We start from the raw sequence: 23,538 nt of genomic DNA on the forward strand, positions 1-23,538 counted from the left end.
CTGTTCCTCCAGGAGAGTGGGGCTGGGAGGCACAGGGAGAGGAGCCCAGCGGACGCCAGAGATCACGAGGGGAGGGCGCTGTTTTTCTGCACCCACGGGCCAGGGGTGAAGATCAAACAGCAGTTGTCACTGGGACCCCAACCTGTCACAGTGGGAACAGTGTCGCCGTCACTCTGGCCTGCAGAGAGGTAGTCCAGCATTCTGACATCAAGCATCACTCCTGCAGCCAAGTCCCCATCCCTCCACCTCCACCAGAATGATAGCCACAGTGTAACAAGATCGTTGGCTTCAGAGATGGAGCAACCGTTAACTCGTGAAAGCCAGTTTATTGGCATTTCTCTCTGGGTGGGTAACCTGGACCGGTCCTCTGCTCCTGTGGGACTCCATTTTCCCACCTGTGAAAGTGGAACGCCCACACCTGCCGTCCCTCTCCTGGGCCGCCTGTGGGAGGGTTCAGAGTGACAGAACGGCTGGTGGTGCTTTCTGAACACGAAAGCATCGCATGTCTGGGAGGGAGAGCTTATGAAGAATGAATATGAGCTTCATAATTTTAAAGAGCATTCACCCCTCGGGGAATCATTCCTACCTATTGTTATGCTAAAACTCGCCTGCTGACGCAAGAGAATCCAAAGGTCCCCCTCACTTTCTGCACCCACAAGAGAATCCAAAGGTCCCCCTCGCTTTCTGCACCCACAAGAGAATCCAAAGGTCCCCCTCGCTTTCTGCACCCGTGCCCACAGGTGATGAAAGGGATTCTTTAGGCTGTTCGTTCCCAGGACTTGCGTGGCTCCCCCACCCCAGCCCCAGCTCCTGAATGACTGCTTCTCTTGGCATTTTATGATCTCCACCGTTTCTCTTCCAAAGCCACGGGCCTAATTACCGCCTCTGCATATGTTCTTGTAAAGTTCTTGCCTAATCAAACGGCAGGATCGTCAAGCTTCGTGGCATCTTCTTCGTTTTTTTCTCCCCCCAGATCAGAATATCAGGTCTGCAGCCAGAGCTCCTCGGTCTGTTGTTATGGCTTCGTCCACGAACATGTTGAAGTTGCAATTTTTCTGGGAGATTCTCAGATTTGTTCCTCAAGCGCGCACTGTGTGGGTCTACTTATTAACTTCTATCTGAGGACCAATAATAAAGAACCGCCTTGGCAGCTGTGTCCGCTGCCAGGCCACCCGCGTGCTGCGAGGTGGACAGAAGGGCTCCTCGGAGAGCCCAGGGGAGTACAGCTGCCGGCACGGAGCCGGGCCGGAGCCACTCTCAAGCTTTGCCCACAGATTGTTTTTGCTTGTCTGTTTTGTTTTGTTTTTAGGTTTTTTTTAAAAAAAACTTCTTTTTAATAATTATTTTATTCATTCATTCATTTCTTAATTTGACCAGAGAGAGACAGAGGGTGAGTATGAGAGAGAGAGGAAGTGAGAAATCAAGCCACCAGATTCAGGACTTGAACCCTGGTCAGCCATGTGGGAGTATGCAGCGCCTTAACCACCACACCACCTGCTGGTCCCCAGGTTTTCAGGTTTTTGCTATAAAGTGCATGTGCTTGCCAGAGAGAGATAGACAGGGAAAGTGAGAAATTATGCCCACCCTGCCACCCCCAGGGGAGGACAACGCCACAAGTCTTCTCCCCAATCTCCTGTCAGGATTTTGGGTGGAAACACAGTGTGATTTTCAAGCCTCAGGGTCTGAGACTCAAATTGCCATTGGCCGTGCGGTGGTAATTTTACCACCATACCACCTGCTGGGGCAAAGGATTTTTACCCAATACTAATTATAGCTTCATTCTCTGAATGCGTGCTGGACACGGGGCAGGCTCTTTGCATACGCTGTCACTGTTAAACACCAGGATCATTCTGGAAGTCTAAGCATTGGTACCCGTTTCCAGATCAGAACACTGAGAGCTAGAGGATTCCAATAATTTGCCCAAGTTTGTGCAGAGGAGCCAGAATCTGTGTCCAGATTATGTAAACTTGAGCCACTAGTCAATACGAGGAAACTGGGGCATGTTCAGACAGCTTAAATGGCGATCACCAAGCCCTTACGCCGAAGCCCAGGCCGCTTCTCTTACGTGCAGTTCTAGCAGCCTGGCTTTCTAAATCTGTAACAGAAAATAGCAAGGGCAGGATGCGAAGCAACTAGAAGGGGGGGCCCACTACCTGCAAGCCACAGGAAGTAGCAGCTGACAACCTGGCAGTGAGAAAAGCAACCAAAGAGAATTTAAAAGCAGACCTGAGTCTTAAAGAAACACAAGACATGGGACCGGCAGGTGATGTGATGGTTGAGGCGTCTGGACTCCCACATGGCTGACCACGGTTCGAGTCCCAGACCTGGCAGCTTGCTTTCTCACTTTCCTTCTCTCTCTATCTCTCTCGAGTCAACTCCAAAAAATAAAATAAAAATAATGCCAATGAATACAATTTTAAAAAGAAAGAAAGAAACCCAAGATACTAGGCATGGGCGGTGCATGCCAGAAATCTCAAGAGGAGGATGGAGGAGAAGGGATTGTGGCATGGCCATCCACTTTGTGGGGGAGGGAGGGTGCTTTCTTACTCTCTCTCTCTCTTTCTCTCTCTGGCCAGTACACGTGCCCTATAGCAAATTAAAAACCAAAACAAAATCACAAGAATTCAGGGCCAGCCTCAGTGTTGCAGGGGTAATGAAGCACTCCATTATGCCAGAGCCCTATGGGGAAGTCCCAGGTTCCTGTCCCTAGGTTTCTCTGTACATGCTAGGCATGCCCGTACCCATGACCCTGGCTGGCTGAGGCTGGAGGTGGATCACAGCGTGAAGACCCTACTGGAGGTGCCTTTCTCTCTCTCTCTCTCTTTCTCTCTCAGAAGAAATAAATAAACTTTAGAAAAAAAAGAAGAAAAATGTGGGACCGTTTAGTGTAGGAGCAAAACCCCATCCTCCTTGATTGCTGGCAGGAACATCTTAGAGCCCAGATCAATACCTGAGACATCCTTAAACAGTTATGCATACATCCTGATTAAGAACGCAGGGACATAAATGATGCATTTTAGGAAGAGTTCCAGAAAAAATAGTTAAAATAAATACTCTTTTAGAGCTGAAACGAGTGTGCTTTAGTCATCTGCAGAATCAACGTTCGTGGTGTGTTGGCAAGGATGCAGAGAGGTTGGAGCCCTGGGCGCTGTCGGTGAGAATGTAAGATGGTGCAGCCGCTATGGAAAACAGTCTGGCATTTCTTCAAAAATGTAAACTGAGAATTACCATATGATCCAGCAATTCCCCTTCTGTGTACATACCAAAAAAATCGAAAGCAAAGACTCGGCGAGAGAGATGTACACCCGTGCCCACAGCGGCATTATCACGAGATGGCGCTGGCCGGCCGCCATGGCGCAGCAGTAGCGAGCGCTGGGAGCAGAATGGGAAGGGCTCCCCGTGCACACTGGGTGTGCTTGCGCATGCCTGTGATCTGGAGGGGTGAGGCCGCGCTGGAGAGCTGTGCGAAGGTCCTATTGGGGGTGCTTTCTCTCTCTCTCTCCTGGAAGAAATAATTAAACATTTTAAAAATACGAAACAACTCAAGTGTCTATTGATAGATGAATAGAGAAACAAAATGTGGCCTATATATACAATGGACTATGAGCCTTAAAGAGGAAGGGAGTCCTGGCCCAGCTTCTGCAGTGGAAGTGGTAGAGCAGTCCTGCACAGAGCTGGGTCCACCATGGTGCTGGCCCAGCTCCCGCACTCACCCAACCAAGACCGACTTGGGGCCCATACCTATGGTCTTAGCTAACTAGAAACCTGGGGCAGAGGATCACGTGGGTAAGGTCCTGTCAAAAATACCTACCTCTCGCTCTCCCTCTTTCTGTTTCTCAGGAAACAAACAAAAAGGAATTCTGAAATACCTTATAATGTGGATGAAACTTGAAGGCATTATGCTAAGTGAAATAAGCATCCCAAAAAGACCACTGCTGTATGAGTCTACTTATAGAAGGTGCTTAGAGTAGTCAAGTTCATAGGGAGCAGCAGATTATGTACTGGTTATGTCACTGGACTCCCATGTAGTCAACCACAGTTCAAGTCCCAGACCTGGCCGCTTGAAACTCACGCTGGGTGGGTGTGCATGCGTGCCTAAAATGACAACAGGAGAATGGGTAAAGGGGTTGCAGCGTGGCCATCTCCCTCCCCCCCGGAAGGTCTCTGTCTCTCTCTCTCTCTGTCTAGCAAGTGCACGTGCCCTATAGCAAAAATCTCTTTAAAAAAAAAAAAAAGGAACAGTCAAATTCATAGAATTTGAATTCCCAGACAAGAATAGAGGAGCATGGATTGCAGTGTGGCCATCCCCGCCGGGGAGTGATTTTTCACTTCTGTCTGTCCAAATCTCTCTTAAAAAAATAAAAGGGAGGGCCCAGCAGGTGGTGTGGTGGTTAAGAGTGCTGGACTCCCACACAGCTGACCGCGGTTCAAGTCCCAGACCTGGTGGCTTGCTTTCTCACTTTGCCTTTCTTTCTCTCTGTCTCTCTCTGGTCAAAGTAAAAAAGAATAATAACAAATGGAATAAAATAAATAATTTCTTTTTTTAAAGAAAGAGGATCAGCAGATGGCATAATGGTTATGTCACTGGACTCCCACGTAGTCAACCGTGGTTCAAGTCCTGGACCTGGCAGCTTAAAACTCACACCAGGCGTGTGCGTGTGTATGCCCAAAATCCTGAGAGGAGAATGGAGGAGAAGGGATTGTGGCATGGCCATTCCCCCCTGGGGGGGTGATTTCTCGCTTTCTGTCTCTCTGTCTCTCTCTCTCTGTCCAGTGAATACACACATCTTATAGCAAAAATCTCTTTTTAAAAAAAGAAAGAACAAATTCATAGAAACAGAAAATAGAATGGTGGTTGCCAGGACCTGGAAACAATGGGGAGTTGTTTGATGGGTATAGAGTTTCAATTTCACAGGATGAATGAATGCTGTGGATGGATGGCGGTGGTGATAACATGATAACAGCATGTACTTAACACGAAGGCACTGACACTTAAAACGGGTTAAGATGGTAAATTATGTATATTTTACCACAATTTTCTTTTAAATCAATCTATGTGCAATGCATCATCCCCCGTGGAAGAGTGAGTTATTGCTGGGATTAAAATGTTAAATCCTGCAAACCCTGCCTGCCTGAGGCAGTGTAGGCTAAGAGTCCACGTGACCACGTTACCACCATTGGATGCAAGAGAATCACACAGGGCGGGGGAAGGGATCGTGGAAAGCTCAGTTGGGTGCTGGCTGTGTGGGCGTCCCTCATTCTCTGGAAAGGAAAGAGGGTAACTTCCTGTGGGAATTCCCAGTGTGAGTCAGCACAAGACGGAGGTCCCCACAGTCTGTGCTGAGTAACAGGCCTCTCCACTCTGTGCTTCCACCCAGGTTGCCTTTTTCCTCTACAACGGGGTGTCGCTGGATCAGTTCGTGCTGCAGGTCACCCATCCACACTACCTGAAAAACTCACTGGTTTACCACCCACAACTCCGAGCACAGGCCTGGCGCTACCTGACATACATCTTCATGCATGCAGGGTGAGTACCTGTCTTCTGTCACTCTAGCGGTGGCTCAGTGATGACATGATGGTCTGCAGTGCTAGGCCCTCGTGGGAAGGGACCGGGTTTGCATCCTTGGGCCTCCCTTTGCGTGGTGGGCACACGTATGTGTGGCCGTGATCTGTGCTGGCTGTGGCCGGGGGTGGATCACAGCATGGGGACTCTGTTAGGGGTGTCTCTTTTTCTCTCATGGAAATATATATATATATTGGGTGGTCAGAAAAGTCATGACACATTTTTGCATAGGAAAAATACGTCATGACTTTTCCGATGACCCAGTATTTCTCCCATGAAATATATTTCTATATAAAAGCCCACAATAAAATAAGTGGTCCACAGCCCAGCCGTGCTGGTGCACATTGCTAAGATGCTGTGCTCCACAGGCTGGGAGCACGTGGGAGGCCCGAGTGTGAAACCTGGTCCAACCTGAAGGCCAGGTGTGGTGGCGTGTGCCTGTAATCCCAGTGACTCAGGGTAGCAGATGCGGCCTGGACAACATAGAGAGGCCCGGTCGTTTTTGTTCACTAACTTGCCAGATGGCTCCTGAACTCACAGAGAGAGACAGAGAAAGCAAACCCCGTAGGGCATGGCCACACCACAATCTTTTCTCTTCAAATTCTCCCTCCTTTTGGGATTTTGATCATGCATGGCCATGTGTCTGGCATGTTTTTCAGGCCACCAGGGCTGGGACTTGAACCACACAGTTGGCTATGTGGGATCTAGCTGCCTAACCATCATGCCACCAGCTCACCTGAGACCCTGTTTTAAAAAGCACTGGGTAGGGGCCAGCAGGTGGCCTGGTGGTTTAGATGCTAGACTCCCATGTGGCCAGCTGTGATTCAAGTCCTGAACCTGGTGGCCTGAAAATCACACTGGATGTGTGTGCCTGAGTACCCAGAATTCCAGGAGGAGAATGGAAGAAAAGAGATCGTGGTATGACCATCACCCGAGGGAGATTTTTCAGTTTCCCTTTCACTATCCCTCTCTCTGGCAAGCACACATGTTCTATCACACACACACACACACACACACACACAAGTGCTGCGCAGTGGCAGTGTGCATGTATAGTTCCCAGCTGGGTGGAGGTGGGGGGATTATGACCTGGGAAGACCCTGTCTTAAAAAACTTAAATATATATATATATATATATATATATAGTCCCGCCAGCCACGAGGTTGGTGCACATACACAGCGCATGGGATTCTATGTTCTTGCTGGAAGAAGGTTGAAAATTTGTTCTACCTTCTTGGTGGCCAAAGCAAAGAGAGCTAAGTAATCAGCCTTCAGATTCATTGTCCATAAACTTTGTGCAAGCGCCCCTATCAGGGAAATAAAGGACTAATTCACTGAAACTGCCTTCCTCCCAAGGTGGTCTCCATATGTGGTGAGGGTCTTCTTTTTATTTATGTATTCTTTTCTTCTGGAGATGTTTTTGCTATAGGGCACGTGCCTTTGCCAGAAAGACAGAGAGACAGAGAGACAGAAAGTGAGAAATCACCCCCCAGGGAGGATGGCCACACCGCAATCCCTTCTCCTCCATTCTCCTCTCGGGATCTTGGGCACGCACGCACATGCACCTGGCGTGAGTTTAAGCCGCTGGGTCTGGGACTCAAACCATGGTCAACTACATGGGAGTTCAGCAACATAGCCATTACGCTCGCTAACTGCTGGTCCCGTGAGGGTCTTCTTGAGACACTCGCAATAATGATCCTTTCTGTAGAGAGCCTCATGGCCTCTTTTAGGACTAGAGTACAACCAGCCCGACTGCTACCTCCTACCTTGTGGTAAGGACCCATCAGTTGGCGAGGTAACCACCCAGGTCTGAGCCCCTTGACTAGCCATCTTGTTTTTACTTAATAAAAGCACTGAGTTGGATGGCAAAGAGCCCAGGCATCAGGCCTCCAAGCTATCTTCCACAGCCAGTCCAGAGATGGGAAGGGGATGGGCCAGGCGCAGTGGTTCAGGCAGCTAGATCCTACATGACTGACTGCACTGTTCAAGTTCTGGCCCCGGAGGCTTGAGAAACACACCAGATGCTTGTGCATGCGCACCCAAGATCTCCAAAGGAGAGTGAGATGGAGACGCGATTGGGGCATGACCATGCCCTATGGCTGATGCTTTCCCATGTTCCCTCTCTCTGCTGCTCTCTGGCGAGTTCACACACCCTCTGACACATTTTTAAAAGAGAGAGAGGTGAAGGGGCTGACTGTTCACTCTGTCTCCAGTGGCACCAGCATTCCTCTTCCCCTGCAGAGAACCTCCACTGGTCATGAGGGAGTTCCACTGTGAGCCTCCCTACCGCGGGGCCTCTAAAGCAGCACAGGAGCCAGTCCCTAGCTGCTGCACCTGCTGGAGAGGGTGCTTTGGGGAGAACAGCCATTGGGTGGTTGTCAGCGAGTGTCTGCTCTGTATGGGCTGCTTACCTCACCTGGCATGGGCCAGCCTGTGGCCTCACAGTTCTAGAGAGTGGAGCGTCACATTTCAGCCTTCTCATGGGTCAGAGTCTGGAGACAACAGACTTATTGTCTGACCTTCCTCAGTCCAAGATGAGCAAGGAGAATGGCCCAAATCCCCAAAGCCTTCATGCTCTGTTCTCTGAAAACAGCATGTCCACGATGGGCAGGCACAGATGCCGTCAGCTGAGACCCACGAAGGCAGGCTCAGGTCTTTGTCTGGCAGTTCCTCCTGGCGGGACGATGCCTGCCAGGGTGAGCCCTGGATTTGGAGGGAGGGGCTCTTGGCTGGTACAACAAAGACAGGCACAGCAGCAGACCGGAGGTAGGGACTGCTGGGCAGCATCTAGGGAGCTCCCAGAAAGATGACCTGTTAGAGAGCATTCCCTGGGGTTGGGAATCAGCCTGGGAGGCAGGAGCCCTGGGTTCTCCTTACCTGGCCTCCTAGTCTCAGGTTCTGCAAAAACAGAGCCTAGAACTGGGAAGCCACGAAGGTCCCTCTGCTGAGAGTCTGATGCTATTGCCAAGTCCTTTCCAGTGACATTTTCCAACACTTTTAGTCTCTCTTAGCTAGCCCAGTCAGTGGAGGGTAGAAGATTCCAGCAAGGCAGGAGTTCAGGACACTGCCCTGTCGTCTGAGAGACATTGCAGGTGCTGCTGGCAAGCAGGTGCCCTCGTGCCCTCCACGCAGCACAGCTGGGCCTCCAAGCAGAGCTCTGCAGACCCAGAGCCAGGTGGTGATCCAGGCCAGGGTCCAGCCTCTCCTTCAGCTGTTCCTCCATAACTTAGACCAACCCCAGGGAGCTCTCCAGGTGCTGGAGGCTCAGCTGAAAATGCGATCACCGGTGTTCAAGTGCTTTGTAAACATGGAAGTGCCGCATCGATTTAATCGCCCTGATGTTACCGTCTCTTCTGGTAGCACACACACTCGGCTGAATGCCCCCACGCACTTGGCAACAAGATCTTGTCACAGGAGCCTGGTAGTGTGCAGAGGAAGCTACACACAGGGTAGGAAAACCTGGGGTCCCCTCTTTTAAACCTGTGAGTTTGGGGAACAGATATAGGCTCCTTCTCACTCCAGAAAAGAGAAGGCTCCTTATTAGACCTTCAGGGAAAACTTTGAATTCTTTTTTATTTTTTGGAGAGGTTTTCACTATAGGGCATGTGCGCTCGCCAGACAGACAGAGAGAGACATAGAGACAGAGAGTGAGAAATCACCCCCCAGGGGGGATGGTCATGCCGCAATCCCTTCTCCTCCATTCTCCTCTCAGGATCTTGGGCACGCACGCACACACGCCCGGCGTGAGTTCTAAGCCACCGGGTCCGGGACGCGAACCGCAGTCGACTACGTGGGAGTCCAGCGACATAGCCATTATGCTAACTGCTGGTTCCCAAACTTTGAATTCTTAAAGTATTGGGTTGTTGGAAAAGTCATGACACATTTTTGCATAGAAAAACAAAAAGATGTCATGACTTTTCTGACGACCCAATGCAAGAGGTATCTTTATAATGTCTGCACTTCTTTTGAGAACATCTCAGTAACTCTTACAAATAGAGCCAGAGCAGCCGGATGGGCTGATGAACGCAAGTCAGGCAGGTTGTGCAGACTGAGGACCAGGGCTGTGGCCCCAGCCTGGCACTAACCAGCTGTCTACCTAAGCCAACCACTGCCTCTCTCTGAGCCTCAGCTTCTCAGGTGCAGACCAGTGGAGTCTCTGCATCTCGGCTGTGACTCACTGTTGCCATTGCAGACACTGCCAGTCACCTCCCAGGTCCTGCACATGTGTCCCTGTCCCAGCTAGAAGGAGCACTCTTTTCAAGATGGTCTATCTGTACATCATTCTTCCCCACCAGACTGTGAGTTCCAGAGCCAGAGGCTGGCTCGCTGCGGCACGCCCAGTTTCTTGGCATACGCGATTGTCGAATGGCTGCATGAATGAGCGTGGTCTCTCCATCACAGGATAGAGCACCTGGGACTCAATGTGGTGCTACAGCTGCTGGTGGGGGTGCCCCTGGAGATGGTGCATGGAGCCACCCGCATTGGGCTTGTCTACGTGGCTGGTGTTGTGGCAGGTAGGCAAGAGGGCCCTGAATCGTCAGGGGTAGATCTCCCTGGGAGGCTGCAAAGGGACTGTCTTGCAGAGAGGGAGGCGCGTGCTGGCGAAGGTGGGGAGAGCACAGCGTTTGGAACCGACAGGCTGACCAAGTGTCTGTCTGCACGCTGCCATGTTGTCGCCATGCGAGCCTGGGAAAATTCCTGAACCTCTTGGTCCCATTAAACTTTAGAAGGAACCAATGAGATCTACCAGTAGTGTTGTTAGGAGGGTGGAGTGAGGCAACAGATGGAATAACAGTGCTGTGTAAGTCACCGAGTACAGCGAGGTCCCCATTGGGGCATCAAATCTGTGGACAGATCCCTCCCTGACCAGAGCAGCCCCCGGATGCAAAGCTCTGGCTTCTGCTCTCACTTGACCCATTGCTGCCAGGAGATCCTGGCCCAAGAGGTACCAGGCTCTCACTCCATCTGGAAGTCTGGGGCCTGCAGCTGCCTGGGCGTACGTGCAGCTGGGCTGGTGACCATCAGTGTGTGGATACTGGCCAGTGTGACTTCCAGAGACCTCCTGCTCTGTCTGTCCCCCAGTGGGAGGCGAGGTGAGTGGAGTGACCTGGGCAGAGCAGACTGGGTTTCTCCCAGCTTCCCAGCCGAGCTTCTGAACATAGGGATCACCCTAGTGATGTTTCCAACTTGACTGCTGGCTTTTTTTCTTTTTTTTTTTTTAAACAAGGTTTGCCGCCTCAGCTCTTCAGCTCGACAGCTGTGCCCAAGGGAGCTTTGTGTGTGTGTTTAAGTAAGATCTTAATCCTTTCTGAGTGGCATTAAAGTTGTCATCAGGAGAGCCGGCCAGCGTAGGCCTTGTAAACAACGGGCGGGCAGGGACCCTTGGAGGAATGAAAGTGGTTGTGAACCAATGAGCTCAGGGTCCCACTGCTACCCCACGCTGGTTGGCTGGTTCGTGAACCCTCAGTGTGGTTTTCCCCCGCACCATCTTCTGTGCGCCTCTGTGTGCTCAGGTTAAAAACGTGGGTCACCTTGGCCCAGCCACAGTGCTGCGCCATTGCTCCACAGGCTGAGGCCACATGGGAGGCCTGGTTCAATTGCTGGACCCCCCTGATCCCCGTGGATGTGCCTCTAGTCTCCATTGCTTGGGAGGCTAAGGCAGGAGGTTCATGACAAAGCGGGACCCTATCTAAAAAATAATAGTAAATAAAAATAATAAAACACCCAGGTCCCAATTGTGGGCTGGCTGCTATTAAGGGAACTGGATCCCACGTGGCCAACTGTGTGGTTCAAGTCCCAGACCCAGAGGCTAGAAAATACGCCATGCACGTGTATGCGTGCGTGCGTGCATGCCCTGAATCCTAAAAGGCTGGAGAAATGGAGGAGAAGCAATTGCAGCATGACCATTCCCTATGGAGAGCGGGGTGATCTCTCTCTCTCTCTCTCTCGTGAGCACACATGCCCTCTGGCAAATAGAAAAAATAGAACCACACGCACAGAAACTGTTGGGCACCTTGGACAGTCTCTCGGGAATCCAGCACCCACCCCTTCCGTGAACAAAGACCTAATGAGCATCCCACGTGCCAGACTTGCTCAACCACCCACCCTCCTCCTCCTGACATCTGGGATTTACAGCTGCAATTCCCATGCCTAGATACGCAGAGCCCCAGATGTTAAGTGGCGAGGAACAGGGAGAGCTCATAACACTCGCCGTTAGTGTTCCAACAGGCAGACGCTTGAGTGCCCGTGAGCCAGAAGATAGAAATGAGATTCTACATGACTCAGACCTCACACAAGCCAGGTGGCATGCAGGGAGACCATGCAGGGATCCCTTCCTGACGAAACTGGTGCGGAGTGGGAAGATACACAGAGAAGGGCTCATCACCGGAATGGGCAGGTGAGGCCGTGTCATAAAGCACGTGGCCTGCACTGTTCTTCCGGAGTCACTGACACCAGAGGGCTCTTATCATGTCATCGATCTCCAGGATTAACCTGATTGATCTGCCTGTGCTGCCCATCCCTTCACCCTCTCCACATCCCTTCTCCAAGAGAGGAACCCATTTGTTTACAGGTACCCAGGCCTGACTAGAGAGCCAGTGTTCTTTTTTTTTTGAGAGATTTTCACTGTAGGGCGCGTGTGCTCGCCAGAGAGACAGAGAGAGACATAGAGACAGAAAGCGAGAAATCACCCCCCAGGGGGGATGGTCACGCCGCAATCCCTTCTCCTCCATTCTCCTCTCGGGATCTTGGGCACGCACGCACACGCGCCCGGCGTGAGTTTTAAGCCACTGGGTCCAGGACATGAACCGCGGTCGACTATGTGGGAGTCCAGCGACATAGCCATTATGCTAACTGCTGGTTCCCAAGAGCCAGTGTTCTTGGGCCTACCTATGCAGGTCATTTTTTTTTAAAGAATGATTTATTTAATTTAATTTTTAATTTTTAATTTTTTAATTTTAATTTTTTTGGAGAGGTTTTTTTGTTTTTTTGGTTTTTTTGTTTTTTGTTTTTGCTTTAGGGCATGTGCGCTTGCCAGAAAGATAGAGAGACAGAAAGCGAGAAATCACCCCTAGGGGGGATGGCCACGCTGCAATCCCTTCTCCTCCATTCTCCTCTCAGGATCTTGGGCGGGCATGCACAGGTGCCTGGCATGAGTTTAAGCCACTGGATCCGGGACTCAAACCACGGTCAACCACATGGGAGTCCAGCAACATAGTCATTACACTAACTGCTAGTCCCATTTTTTATTATTTTTTATTTGTTATAGGACATGTATGTCACCAAAGAGAGACGGAGAGAGAAAGCAAGCTGCCAGGTCTAGGACTTGAACCACAGTCAGCCATGTGGAAGTCCAGCACCTTAACCACCATGTCACCTGCTGGCTCATGCAGGCCAAATTTAACCCTCTCAACCACCCCAAGAGGCAAGTGCTGTTACTCTCCACCTGGCACAGATGCAGAAGCCAAGACTCAGTAGGGAAGGGACTTGGCCGTGAAGACCAAGCTCATAAGTAGCAGGGCTGGCCTTACCCATTTGACTAACTCCAAAGGTTGTACTCTAACCCACTACCATAGAGCGAGAGAACCAAAAGGTAGGCCTTTTCTTTTGTGCAGGTACTATTTTGTCAGAAACTCAGGGAGAGGCCAGTCATGGTAGTACATGCTGGTAGACATAGGTACTTGGCAGGCGGAGGCCACATGGGTGGCCCAGGTTCCATTCCCTGCCCACTCTGGGCATGGTGGTACACCCTGTAGTCCCAGCTACTTTGGAGGCTGAGGCAGGAGGATAATGACTTAGTGAGACCATGTCTAAAAAGAAAAAGAAACCAAAGAAGACCTTAATAGACATCTGGCCCTTGTCTCTAGTTCCTGCCTTACTAAAGCATTTCACATTTAAGGCCACCAGATTTTGTAACACCAAGAGCAAACCTCTATGAGCACATATGTTGCTTCAGGTATGTAATAATGGTTTCACGTATGTTATTGCCTGTAGTTATCACGACAAGCCTGTGAAGTGGGAACTGTCACTTCCACTTCATGGGCAGTTCAGCGAGGTAAAGTGACTTTTGAGTTTGCTCAGCTAAGTAGTAGAACTGGGGCAGAACTCCTCACAGCCCTGATCTTGTAAGCAACTCTGAGGCCGCTACGGCACTCATGTACAGCTAGGGGTTAAATGTGGCTAACAGTCTAAGGACTTTAAAAGTCACTGTCTTCAGTGCATCACCCAGCTTTTATTGTAGATTATACAGATTATAAACCCCATGTGCACCCCCAAGACCTACGAAGCACAAAAGGCAATAAATGTTAGTAGAATCAATGCAAGAGTGGAGCCAGCTCATGACATGATGGTTAATGTGGCTGGATCCCACCTGGCTGACCGTGTTGTTTGAGTCCCAGACTCATTGGCCTGACCCACACACTCTGGATGTGTGTGCATGCGTACCCCAAATCCCAAAGCGAGGGAGAAACACAGAAGAGATTATAGTATAACGGTTTCCCAAGGGGGTGCTTTCTCACTTCCTCCCTCCCTACACCACGAGTACATGTGCCCTCTGGCAACATTTTTTTATTAAAGATAGACGTCCTGCTGATTTTTACATGGGTGTTTTTTAATGACCAAGGGAGATGTTGGGGAACACCTGCTTTCAATTGTTCTTGGCATGGAGCCAGCAGGTGGCATGGCGGTTGAGGCACTGGACTCCCACATGACTGACCATGGTTCAGGTCCCAGACCTGGTGGCCTGATTTCTGTCTCTCTCTCTCTCCAGTCAAGTTGAAAAATAATTAGAAATAATTAATTAAGTAATTAATTAATTTTTTTTTTTCCCTGCTAGAATTGTTGGAGCTGTGCACTGTGGCCAGGTCACCAATTTACCTGTGCTCTGACATGGACCCAGAATTTGTTTCAGAAAATTCATAGCCCTGACTAGAACTAGTCTCTAAGTCTGCCACTGCAGAGTGGTGTCCTCTCGGTCCTCTGCCCCTGCGACCTCTGTGGAATTCCTCACAGCTTGTGAAGAGCCAGCCAGCTGCCCTGGGAGGGCCCTTATTACTGTGTTTAGATGTTTCCATCCCTGTGTTTTGGTCTGTCACTCCAGTCCAGGGCTCATCTGCCAACACTTGAGGGACGCTTTATTCACAATTGTAGGAGGTGGGTCTGAGATTCCTCCAAGATTCTAGAACTAGGATTCCACAACCCGCCCCCTGGATCTCAGGCCAAGACTCAGATGATCGACTTCCGGATCTGGAAGGAACCCTTGAGGTCCCCTTGGGAGGGCAGCAAATTCTGCTCCCCAAGCCCTATGAGCATTCAGCCAGAGAGGCTCTGTGTGCTCTGTTCTGAGGGTTAGGGTTAGGGTTAGGGGGTCCAGGAAGCCTCCCTTTGAAAAAGCATTTCACCATTCAGATGCTGGAAAGTGATAGGGTGGGAAAGTCTCATTCCCAGATGTGAAAACTGAAGCCCAGGGAATTCAGGGGCCTTGCCCACGGTGGCACAACTAGCCAGCCACGCCTCCACTCCGTACTCCTGCCTAATCTCAGACTGACCCCTGGCCCTGGGGTGAGGGTGAGGAAAAGGTCACTGTGTGCAGGCTTGACCCTGGCAGGAGCCCTTCCCTGCCTGGGGGCTGGACCTCAAGGGGACTAGACGAGGGAGCAGAATCTGGGCCATTTGTAGGGACCTACACAAGGAAAGAAGCCAGCTGTGGAGGTTGGGGCTTCCTCTGTCCAAAAGGTAATTAATGAGGAGCAGCCTGGGCTGGGGCAGCCGGCCTCTGCAGCCCTGCAATGCAGCCGCCTTCGACAGCCCTGCCGGGAGCGTGGGAATCCTTTGTCATGCAGATCTACTGTCTGTTTGTTTGCCACCCTGGGATTTTTTTTTCCCTCTCCCCTGTTATATATGGCTGACCCTGTGGCTAAGGAGGTGGAAAAAAAAAAAAAAAAAAAAAAAAGACCCTGGGTTTTGAAAGTTATCTGACAATAGATCAATACCTAATTAAAGCTGGAGAGAAGGCATGAAAGGGGAAAAGGAAGATTTATAGTTGCCCTGGGAGGGGAGGAAGACTCGGGGACTCCTCAGTTCATGACAGTTTGCTTTTTCCTGAGAGATTACGACCCCCTTGAGACCAGGAATAGATTGTGGGGAATCTCTTCCTTGACGGATCTCAGTGAACAGAGGAGCCTGGAGAGAGGCGGGGGCAGGGGGAGGCAGCTGACGGTGCCAGCAGCTTTTCACACTCCGTCTCCGCATTTGGTGGGCAGGTGCCTTGGTCCTGGGCTGGGCCTGCCTCCTCCGCTGTGAATCCTCCACCCTGTAGAACCTGCAGATTTCGGCTTTCCTGCTGTCCCTCCTCTCCCCAGCAACTAATTGGCTCATGAGCCCGGGGGCATTTTCCAGTGGTGATTTCTGCACACTCACCCAGGCCAGCCACCTCTCCTCCTCAGCCCTGGGCTCTACCTCCTAGTTATTTTTAGTCTCTCGTGTCCTTCCCTGGAAGCCAAAGCATTGATCACACTTAAACAAGACCAGGACAATAAATCTCCCATCTCCTCTCTGTCCAGCTTCCCTCTCAAGACAAAAGTTTGTCATCCCCCAGCCCAAGACGAATATCCTCGCCTTTCCCCTGGGAGGGTATGACATCATCTCTCTCTTCCTGGTGACTTTTCAAGGACGTTTTTTTTCCTGCAAAGACGTCTCGCTCACTTGGAGATCCTTTGTGATTTAGCTCCATAGGAGGAAGGTTGGAGCGTTGCTAAGCAAGTTTCTAGATGCTGCTGAGCAGAGAGAGCAGTGGTGAGGGTACAGGTTAACCTCTGCACTGGTTTGGAGAGCGGCAAGCAGCTGCCGGGGAGACCAAGAGCACGGGCTTTGGCCACGAACACGCTCTGCGTCCAGCAGACCTAGACTTAGGCCTGGTTCCACATTTGCTGCCAGAGACTCTGGGCTCAGCCTCTCATCTCCTGCAGCTAGTAGCACCTGCCCCGGAGGGCTGTGCGAAAGGTCACAGGGAAGAGTGTGCACAACGCTTGCCCGGTGTGACATTGCACCCCTAAGTGGAGCCGTGTCTGCAGGGCCACTATGCTCCTGTGAGTGTCCCTGCTCCAGCACCCTGAGATCCCACAGGCCAGCTGGAGATTGGGCAGAGCTTGGGCGGAGAGGCAGACCACCTGGGTCTTCGTGCAAGCTCCGCTTTGGGCGCCTCACTCCCCTTCTCTTGGTCCTTGCTTCCCAACTCGGAACCAAATGGTTCTTTCGGCCATGAGTTCATCCTCTAGGAAACGCACAGGAAGCTCCGAGGAGCACGGAATCCAAGGAGGCAGCGAAGGGGGCCTCTCGCTCTGGAGTCCCACCACCAAGGCTACAGAATCCAGCGGGGCCTGGGATGGGGGAGTGGAGTCCAGTCCTCTTGAGCACTCTCCCTCTCTCTGTGCAGGGTCCTTGGCAGTGTCTGTGGCCGACATGACCGCACCCGTCGTGGGTTCTTCTGGAGGGGTGTACGCACTGGTCTCTGCCCATCTGGCCAACATCGTCATGGTGAGCACCTCCTGCCCCCGCACGTCCCTCTTGCCTTCTCCTCTTCTGTCACTGGGCCTGGACGTTGATCCACTGATGCTGGCCCAGCCCCGGCCGCCCAGTGCCCGGTAGACCCAGAGGGTAGCAGAGTTCACGGACAGTCCACACCCTCTGCAGGCCCCCTCCAGGTGTGAGTCACGCTTTTCCCAGTCATGGCTGGGCTTGTGCACATGCCCATCTCCCTGTTCTCCTTCTCATTCAGAGACATTGAAAAGTGTTACAATTTGGAGGCCAGACAGTGAGACTCACATGGGACCATCCCAGGTTCATGTCCTACAGCCTTCCTGTTCATGCTGGGTGCATGCGTGTGCCCACCCATGACCTGGCCTGGTGGAGACTGGGGGTGCACGATGTGGGAACTTTGTCAGGGATGTCTCTCTGTCTCTCTTTGGCTCTCTCTTTCTCTCTCTCTCTGTCTCTTCATATGTCTCTCATGAAAGAAAGAAATAAACTTTTATTTTTGGAGAGGTTTTTTGCTATAGGGCATGTGCGCTCGCCAGAAAGACAGAGAGAGACAGAGAGATAGAAAGCGAGAAATCACCCCCCATGGGGGGATGGCCACGCCGCAATCCCTTCTCCTCTGTTCTCCTCTCAGGATCTTGGGCACACACGCACACGCGCCCGGCGTGAGTTTAAGCTGTCTGGTCCGGGACTCAAACCATGCTGGACTACATGGGAGTCCAGTGACATAGCCATTACGCCGTCTGCTGGTCCCATAAATAAACTTTTAAACAGTGTTAAAATTTGACCACTAGCACACATGTTCATTGTAATTCCTTGCCTGAAACGGCTTGTTAAAAGTCAAAGAACCGTACAGATGAGCTCATCAGAATTCTCTAATAAGAAAGGAGGCTCTGAGGCATTAAGTGATTTGTCCAGAGTCCCGATCAAGTTTGTGGCAGGTCCGGATCTTCAATCACATCTCCAGACACCCATGCAGGTGCCGTTCTCCTACATCGGCCTGCCATGGCGGCGGGATATCACCCTATTTCCCACGCCCTTCGTCTTCTCCTGAAAGGTGTGATGGCTAAGCGCATGGGCTGTGGAGCCAGCCAGCCCAGATCCCATCCCAGATCCCCACTTCCTGAAGAGTGACCTCGGGCAGATTACCGCACTGCTTTGCGTACCGTTTTTACATCAGTGAGATGGGATGATAGCCAATAAGTGAGAGAAAGTAAAAACAACCACTCAGGTTAACGTGTCAGCTTAATTCCTGGTTCCTCACAGAGGCCGGGGTGAGCGCAGACTAGACAAAGCCTTCGAGCCAAGAAATTGGGATGAGTCTGACAGTCTCTGAGGGCGCCAGAGTCCTTGTTTGGGAGGAAATCAGAAGTTTGGAGGCTGAAGGCGGAGCCTCTGGTGGTGCTTGGCTACGCTGCACAGAGCCCCAGCTGGCTCAGGAGTGCCCAGGTCCCGTCGCCTGTGTCCCTAATGCCTGGTGTAGGCTGGCACATGGTAGGTGGTGCCTGCTGGATGGGGGAAGAAGAAAGGGAGGAAGAACGGAGGAAAGGAAGGAAGGAGGGAAGGGAGGGGAGGAGGAAGGGAGAAAGGAAGGAAAAGGGTAGGAAAGGCATGGCTTCTCTCCAGGGCCCTCCTCCTGCTGTGTTTCTGCCCACCCAGACGTGCGATGTGTGAATCTCTAGTTAGGGCGATGTTTGGAAGTCTTTAACTTTCCCACGTTGTTCTTGTGTACTACTCGCATTCTCACCTGCCCTGCTCCCAACACTATCCTCTTCTTTCTGCCAAGTTCCCTGGGTTCAGTGGGAGAGAGTAGGGAAGTGAGAGGAGGAGAGAGGAAGGAGAGTGACAGACGCCACGTGACCACACTTACTATGGTCTGAGTTCTGGCCACCCCCGTGTGAGCGTTTAGGGAGAGACTCCGGGTACATGCTGGGAAGCACGTGAGAGTGCGAGAGCCCAGGTGTGCATCTGTGCGTGCACGTTCAGTCTGCCGAGAACCTGGGAGCACAGGGCGGCCGCCCACAGCCCTTTAAATGGGTCACTCTGTATCAGTGCGACATCTTTCCCCAGACACAGCTTTTCCTCGGAATCCCGCCTCCTCCGCTTCCCCCTCCCGCTGCCCCAGTTCCTTGCTGAAGGGGAAGGCGAGGCTAGCTTCCTCCCTCCCCGTTCCCCCCAAGAGGTGTGTGTGTGTGTGTGTGTGTGTGTGTGTGTGTATGGGGGGGCTGAACAAGCACAACTGAAAGAGAACACGGGAGAGGAGAAACAAACAGTGGTTCATAAGGACGCCCCGTTCCCACCGCCTTCCTCACATCATGAGAAACAGCCCTGATGTCCCAGAAGTTCCCATGGTGAGGAAAGACCACCCAGGGACCTGGGGTATGGCATGGGGGCACGAGGAGGTGTGAAAGCAGTTTCGTTCCAGCCTTTGCTTCTTTCTGGCAAGTAGCCCACGGCCTGTGTCTGCAGAGATGAGCAGTCCCATCCGCGCATCCAGTGCCTTCCCAGACAGACGGCGTTCCCCCAGCATGGCGTCTGGGCGGTCCTGTAGAAAGTTGCGTGGTGCTGATGGACGGTGAGAAGAAAACTCGCTTTCTCACTGGAAAGGTCGGCTTCCCTTTGTCACGGGTCCACCTTTGCCCAGATTAACTCAGTGCTGTGCAATTCAGTGAGGCCTTAGGCCGACCCATGTGAAATCATTTCTGTGGGCCCGAGGCATTTAAATATTGGCAATTTCATGTGGTTCCGCTTCATAGATATGCTGTTGTTTTTAGTTCCTAAAGAAAGAACTGGTGTGTGTGTGTGTGTACAGTCGGAAGAGAAAAAGCACGGACTTAACAGAGAATCTAGATGCGTGTGCTGGCATCCCCATCTCCACAGCCCTGAGTCTGTTCCCCTTGACTCCTTGGCCTCATTTCCCTTATCTGTAATCCCATCTTCATAAGCTGGTTGTTAGGGAGACATGGAAAAAGATGGACATAAAAAGGCTTCCCAGGCTGGCTCCATGGTGCAGCCGTAACGTGCTGCCCAAGAGAAGCCAGAACCCACGTGGGATCTCCGTTTGAATCCCCATCTCATAGCCTGAACCATGCAGGCATGTGGGTGAGTGCCCAGGATCTGATGGGCTGGAGATCTGGAGGAAGGCAGAGTCAGTGAGTGACCAGGCCCCATGAAGGGCGTTTCTCTCTCTCTTGTTCTCTCTCTCTCTCTCTCTCTCGTGTATGCCCTGTGGGCATGTCCTTGGGGGCCAGCCCTGTGGTCGAATGGCTAGAGAGGCTGGATTCCCACATAGCCAACCTCGTGGTTTGAATCCTGTCTCCAGCAACTTGAAAAGCATGCCAGGTATGTAAGCATGCATCCCCAAATCCCAGTAGGATTGAGAAATGGAGGAGAAGAAATTGTGGCGTGACCACACCCCATGGGTGGAGGAGTGCTTTCTCCCCTCCCCTCTTCCTCTGTCTCTCTATCTCTGACAGGTACATGGATCCTCCAGCAACCTTTTTTTTTCTTGCTAAAGGGTGCATGTACTTGCTAGAGAGAAACAGAGAGAGAGAAAGGAAAAGGGGAAGTGAGAAATCATCCCACAGAAGGGGTGGCCACATGGCAATCCACATGTGCACATGTGCCCAGCATGAGTTTCAAGGCTTCCAGTCTGTGACTGCAGCTGTGGAGTCGGCCATGTGGGATCCAGCCACCTTAAGTTCCATGCCATCTGCTGGTACCTCTTCTAGCAAACTTTTTATTTGTTTTAAAGATTTTTTTATTTAAGGGACTGGCTGGTGGCGCAGTGGTTAAGGTGCTGCACTCCCACGTGCCTCAACCATGGATCGCGTCCCGGATCTGGTGGCTTGGTTTCTCATTTTTCCTTTCTCTCTCTCCCTGGTCAAATTTTTAAAAAATTATAATAATAACAAATAAAATTAAATAGATAATTCGTTAAAGTTTAATTCTTTAAAAATAATTCCTTATAATTATTTTTAAGAGAATTACTTATTTAATTTTATTTGTTATTACTATACATTTTAATTTTCTAAAGGGCATGTGCACTCATTAGAGAAAGACAGAGAGAAAGTGAGAAAGCAAGCCGAGCTGTGGTCGGCCATGTGGGAGTCTAGCGCCTTAACCACATGCTACCTGCTGACCCTAGTAATTTAAAAAAAATTTTTTTAAAAGAAAAACAAGGAGAGATAAGGCAACTGGCTCCCACATGGCTGCCCACACAATTCGAGCGGTAGATTACCAAGGACCCGAGGGCTTGGGATGGATGCCCGTGTGTGCATGCCCAGAATTCCTGAGGGGAAATGGAGGGGAGAAGGTCTCAGCATGGCTACCCCTCCTGGAGGGGGCTTTCTCACCTTCTCTCTCTCTGTCTGCTTCCCGCTCATGTACCCTCTAGCAAAAATTAAAAAAAAAAAAAAAAGTCAATGCTTTCCATATGGCAAATTACCATCCAGCTGTGAGATCCTGTGGGTACATATGCATGTGTGTGTGTGTTTATATATATTTATATACTGTTCTCAGGACTGTTTCGATTACATATTCTGTCTTAAATGAAAGTATTTTTCATAAGAACATTAAGTTTCAAAAGCTTGCAGTTTATATCAAAGAATTCAATTCAGAAAAAAAATTTTTTGAGAGGGTTTTGCTATAGGGCGCAGATGCTCGCCAGACAGAGAGAGACAGAGAGACAGAAAGGGAGAAATCACCCCCCAGGGGGGATGGCCATGCCACAATCCCTTCTCCTCCATTCTCCTCTCAGGATCTTGGGCATGCATGCACACGCGCCCGGCGTGAGTTTAAGCCACCAGGTCCTGGACTCGAACTGCAGTTGACTACATGGGAGTTCAGCAACATAGCCATTACGCTAACTGCTGATCCCGAAAATGTTTATTTTAATTTTGCCAGAGAGTGCATGCTAGGGTTGTGGAAGTGGGCAGGGAACATCCCCTAAGAGGATGTGGTCACACCACAATCTCTTCTTTTTTAAAAAAAATAATTATTGGGAACCAGCAGTTAGCATAATGGCTATGTCGCTGGACTCCCATGTAGTCGACCGCGGTTCACGTCCCGGACCCAGTGGCTTAAAACTCACACCGGGTGCATGTGCGTACGTGCCCAAGATCCCGAGAGGAGAATAGAGGAGAAGGGATTGCGGCGTGACCATCCCCCCTGGGGGGTGATTTCTTCTCGCTTTCTGTCTCTATGTCTCTCTCTGTCTGTCTGGCGAGCGCACGCGCCCTATAGTGAAAAAACTCTCAAAAAATTTTATTTATTTAATTTTATTTATTCATTCATTTATTTTAATTTGACCACACACACACACTCATAGAGAGAGAGAAAGTGAGAAAGCAAGGCACCAGGTCCAGGACTCGAACCATGATCGGCCATGTGAGAGTGTCCAGCACCTTAACTACCACGCCACCTGCTGGTCCCCATGCAATTTCTTCTTTATTTCTCCATCTTGTCAGGATTTGGGGCATGTACATGTGGCCTTGTTGTGTTTTTCAAGTTACCAGCGTCAAGATTTGAACTAGGAGGTTGACCATGTGGGATCTGGCTCTCTTAACCACTAGGCAACAGAACTGGCCCCAGAAAATATTTCAACAAAAGATCTGGGATGTAGAAAGACCTAGGATTAAGACTTCTTTATTTAGGGGGCCAGGAGGTGTCATAGTGGTTAGGAGTTCTGGACTCCCACTTGGCTGACCACTGTTCGAGTCCCAGACCTGGCAACTTGCTTTCTTACCTTCCCCCGCCCCAACACCCTCTGGTAAAATTAAAATAAATAAATAAAGTTAAATAAAATAATTCTTTTTTTTTTTTTTTTTAAGATTTCTTGTTTTAAACACTAGAAACATGCAGGTACACTTAGCTCTGTAATTTATTAATTGCCTTCTGCTAGGGCCCAGAGGCCAGTGTTCCATTCTTAATATACAAGATATTCACTTACACTGTGCTCTGTATGATAGGTGTTTTCCCAAAATATTTAAGAACTGAATTTTCACAAATTGAACCCTATTACCAAAGCCCAAGGGAAGATCGTTGTCTAAAAGTCACACGCGATGGATGGTATAAGGTTCATGTCACGGAGTAAAAATCCTCGTGGAGTACCATCACTTCCTAGTTTATCTGTGTCATGCTTTCGTGTTTTCTGTGCTAGCCTTTCTTGAAGTCATTTGACAAGAAACTGTTTTGTTTTTTGGAGAGGTTTTCGCTACAGGGCACGTGCACTCGCCAGACAGAGACATAGAGACAGAAAGTGAGAAAGCTACCCCCAGGGGGGATGGTCACGCCGCAATCCCTTCTCCTCCATTCTCCTCTCGGGATCTTGGGCACGCACGCACACACGCCCTGCGTGAGTTTTAAGCCACCAGGTCCGGGATGCGAACCGTGGTCGACTACGTGGGAGTCCAGTGACATAGCCATTATGCTAACTGCTGGTTCCC

The 23,538-nt window shown here is 50.6% G+C and overlaps 1 protein-coding gene across 2 annotated transcripts in view; it reads left to right on the top strand.

Annotated features, from left to right (window-relative positions):
- Positions 1-23,538, top strand: part of RHBDL3 (rhomboid like 3) — a 67,562-nt gene that overhangs the window by 31,970 nt on the left and 12,054 nt on the right. For both annotated transcript variants that reach the window (XM_027774147.1, XM_027774148.1), the window contains 3 exons: positions 5,379-5,527; positions 9,962-10,074; positions 16,992-17,092. In XM_027774147.1, the coding sequence (XP_027629948.1) occupies positions 5,379-5,527; positions 9,962-10,074; positions 16,992-17,092 (363 nt within the window). The remainder of the gene's footprint in view (positions 1-5,378; positions 5,528-9,961; positions 10,075-16,991; positions 17,093-23,538) is intronic.

Source organism: Tupaia chinensis, unplaced genomic scaffold (assembly GCF_000334495.1).
Source record: "Tupaia chinensis unplaced genomic scaffold, TupChi_1.0 Scaffold000407_1, whole genome shotgun sequence".
Taxonomy (NCBI): domain Eukaryota; kingdom Metazoa; phylum Chordata; class Mammalia; order Scandentia; family Tupaiidae; genus Tupaia; species Tupaia belangeri.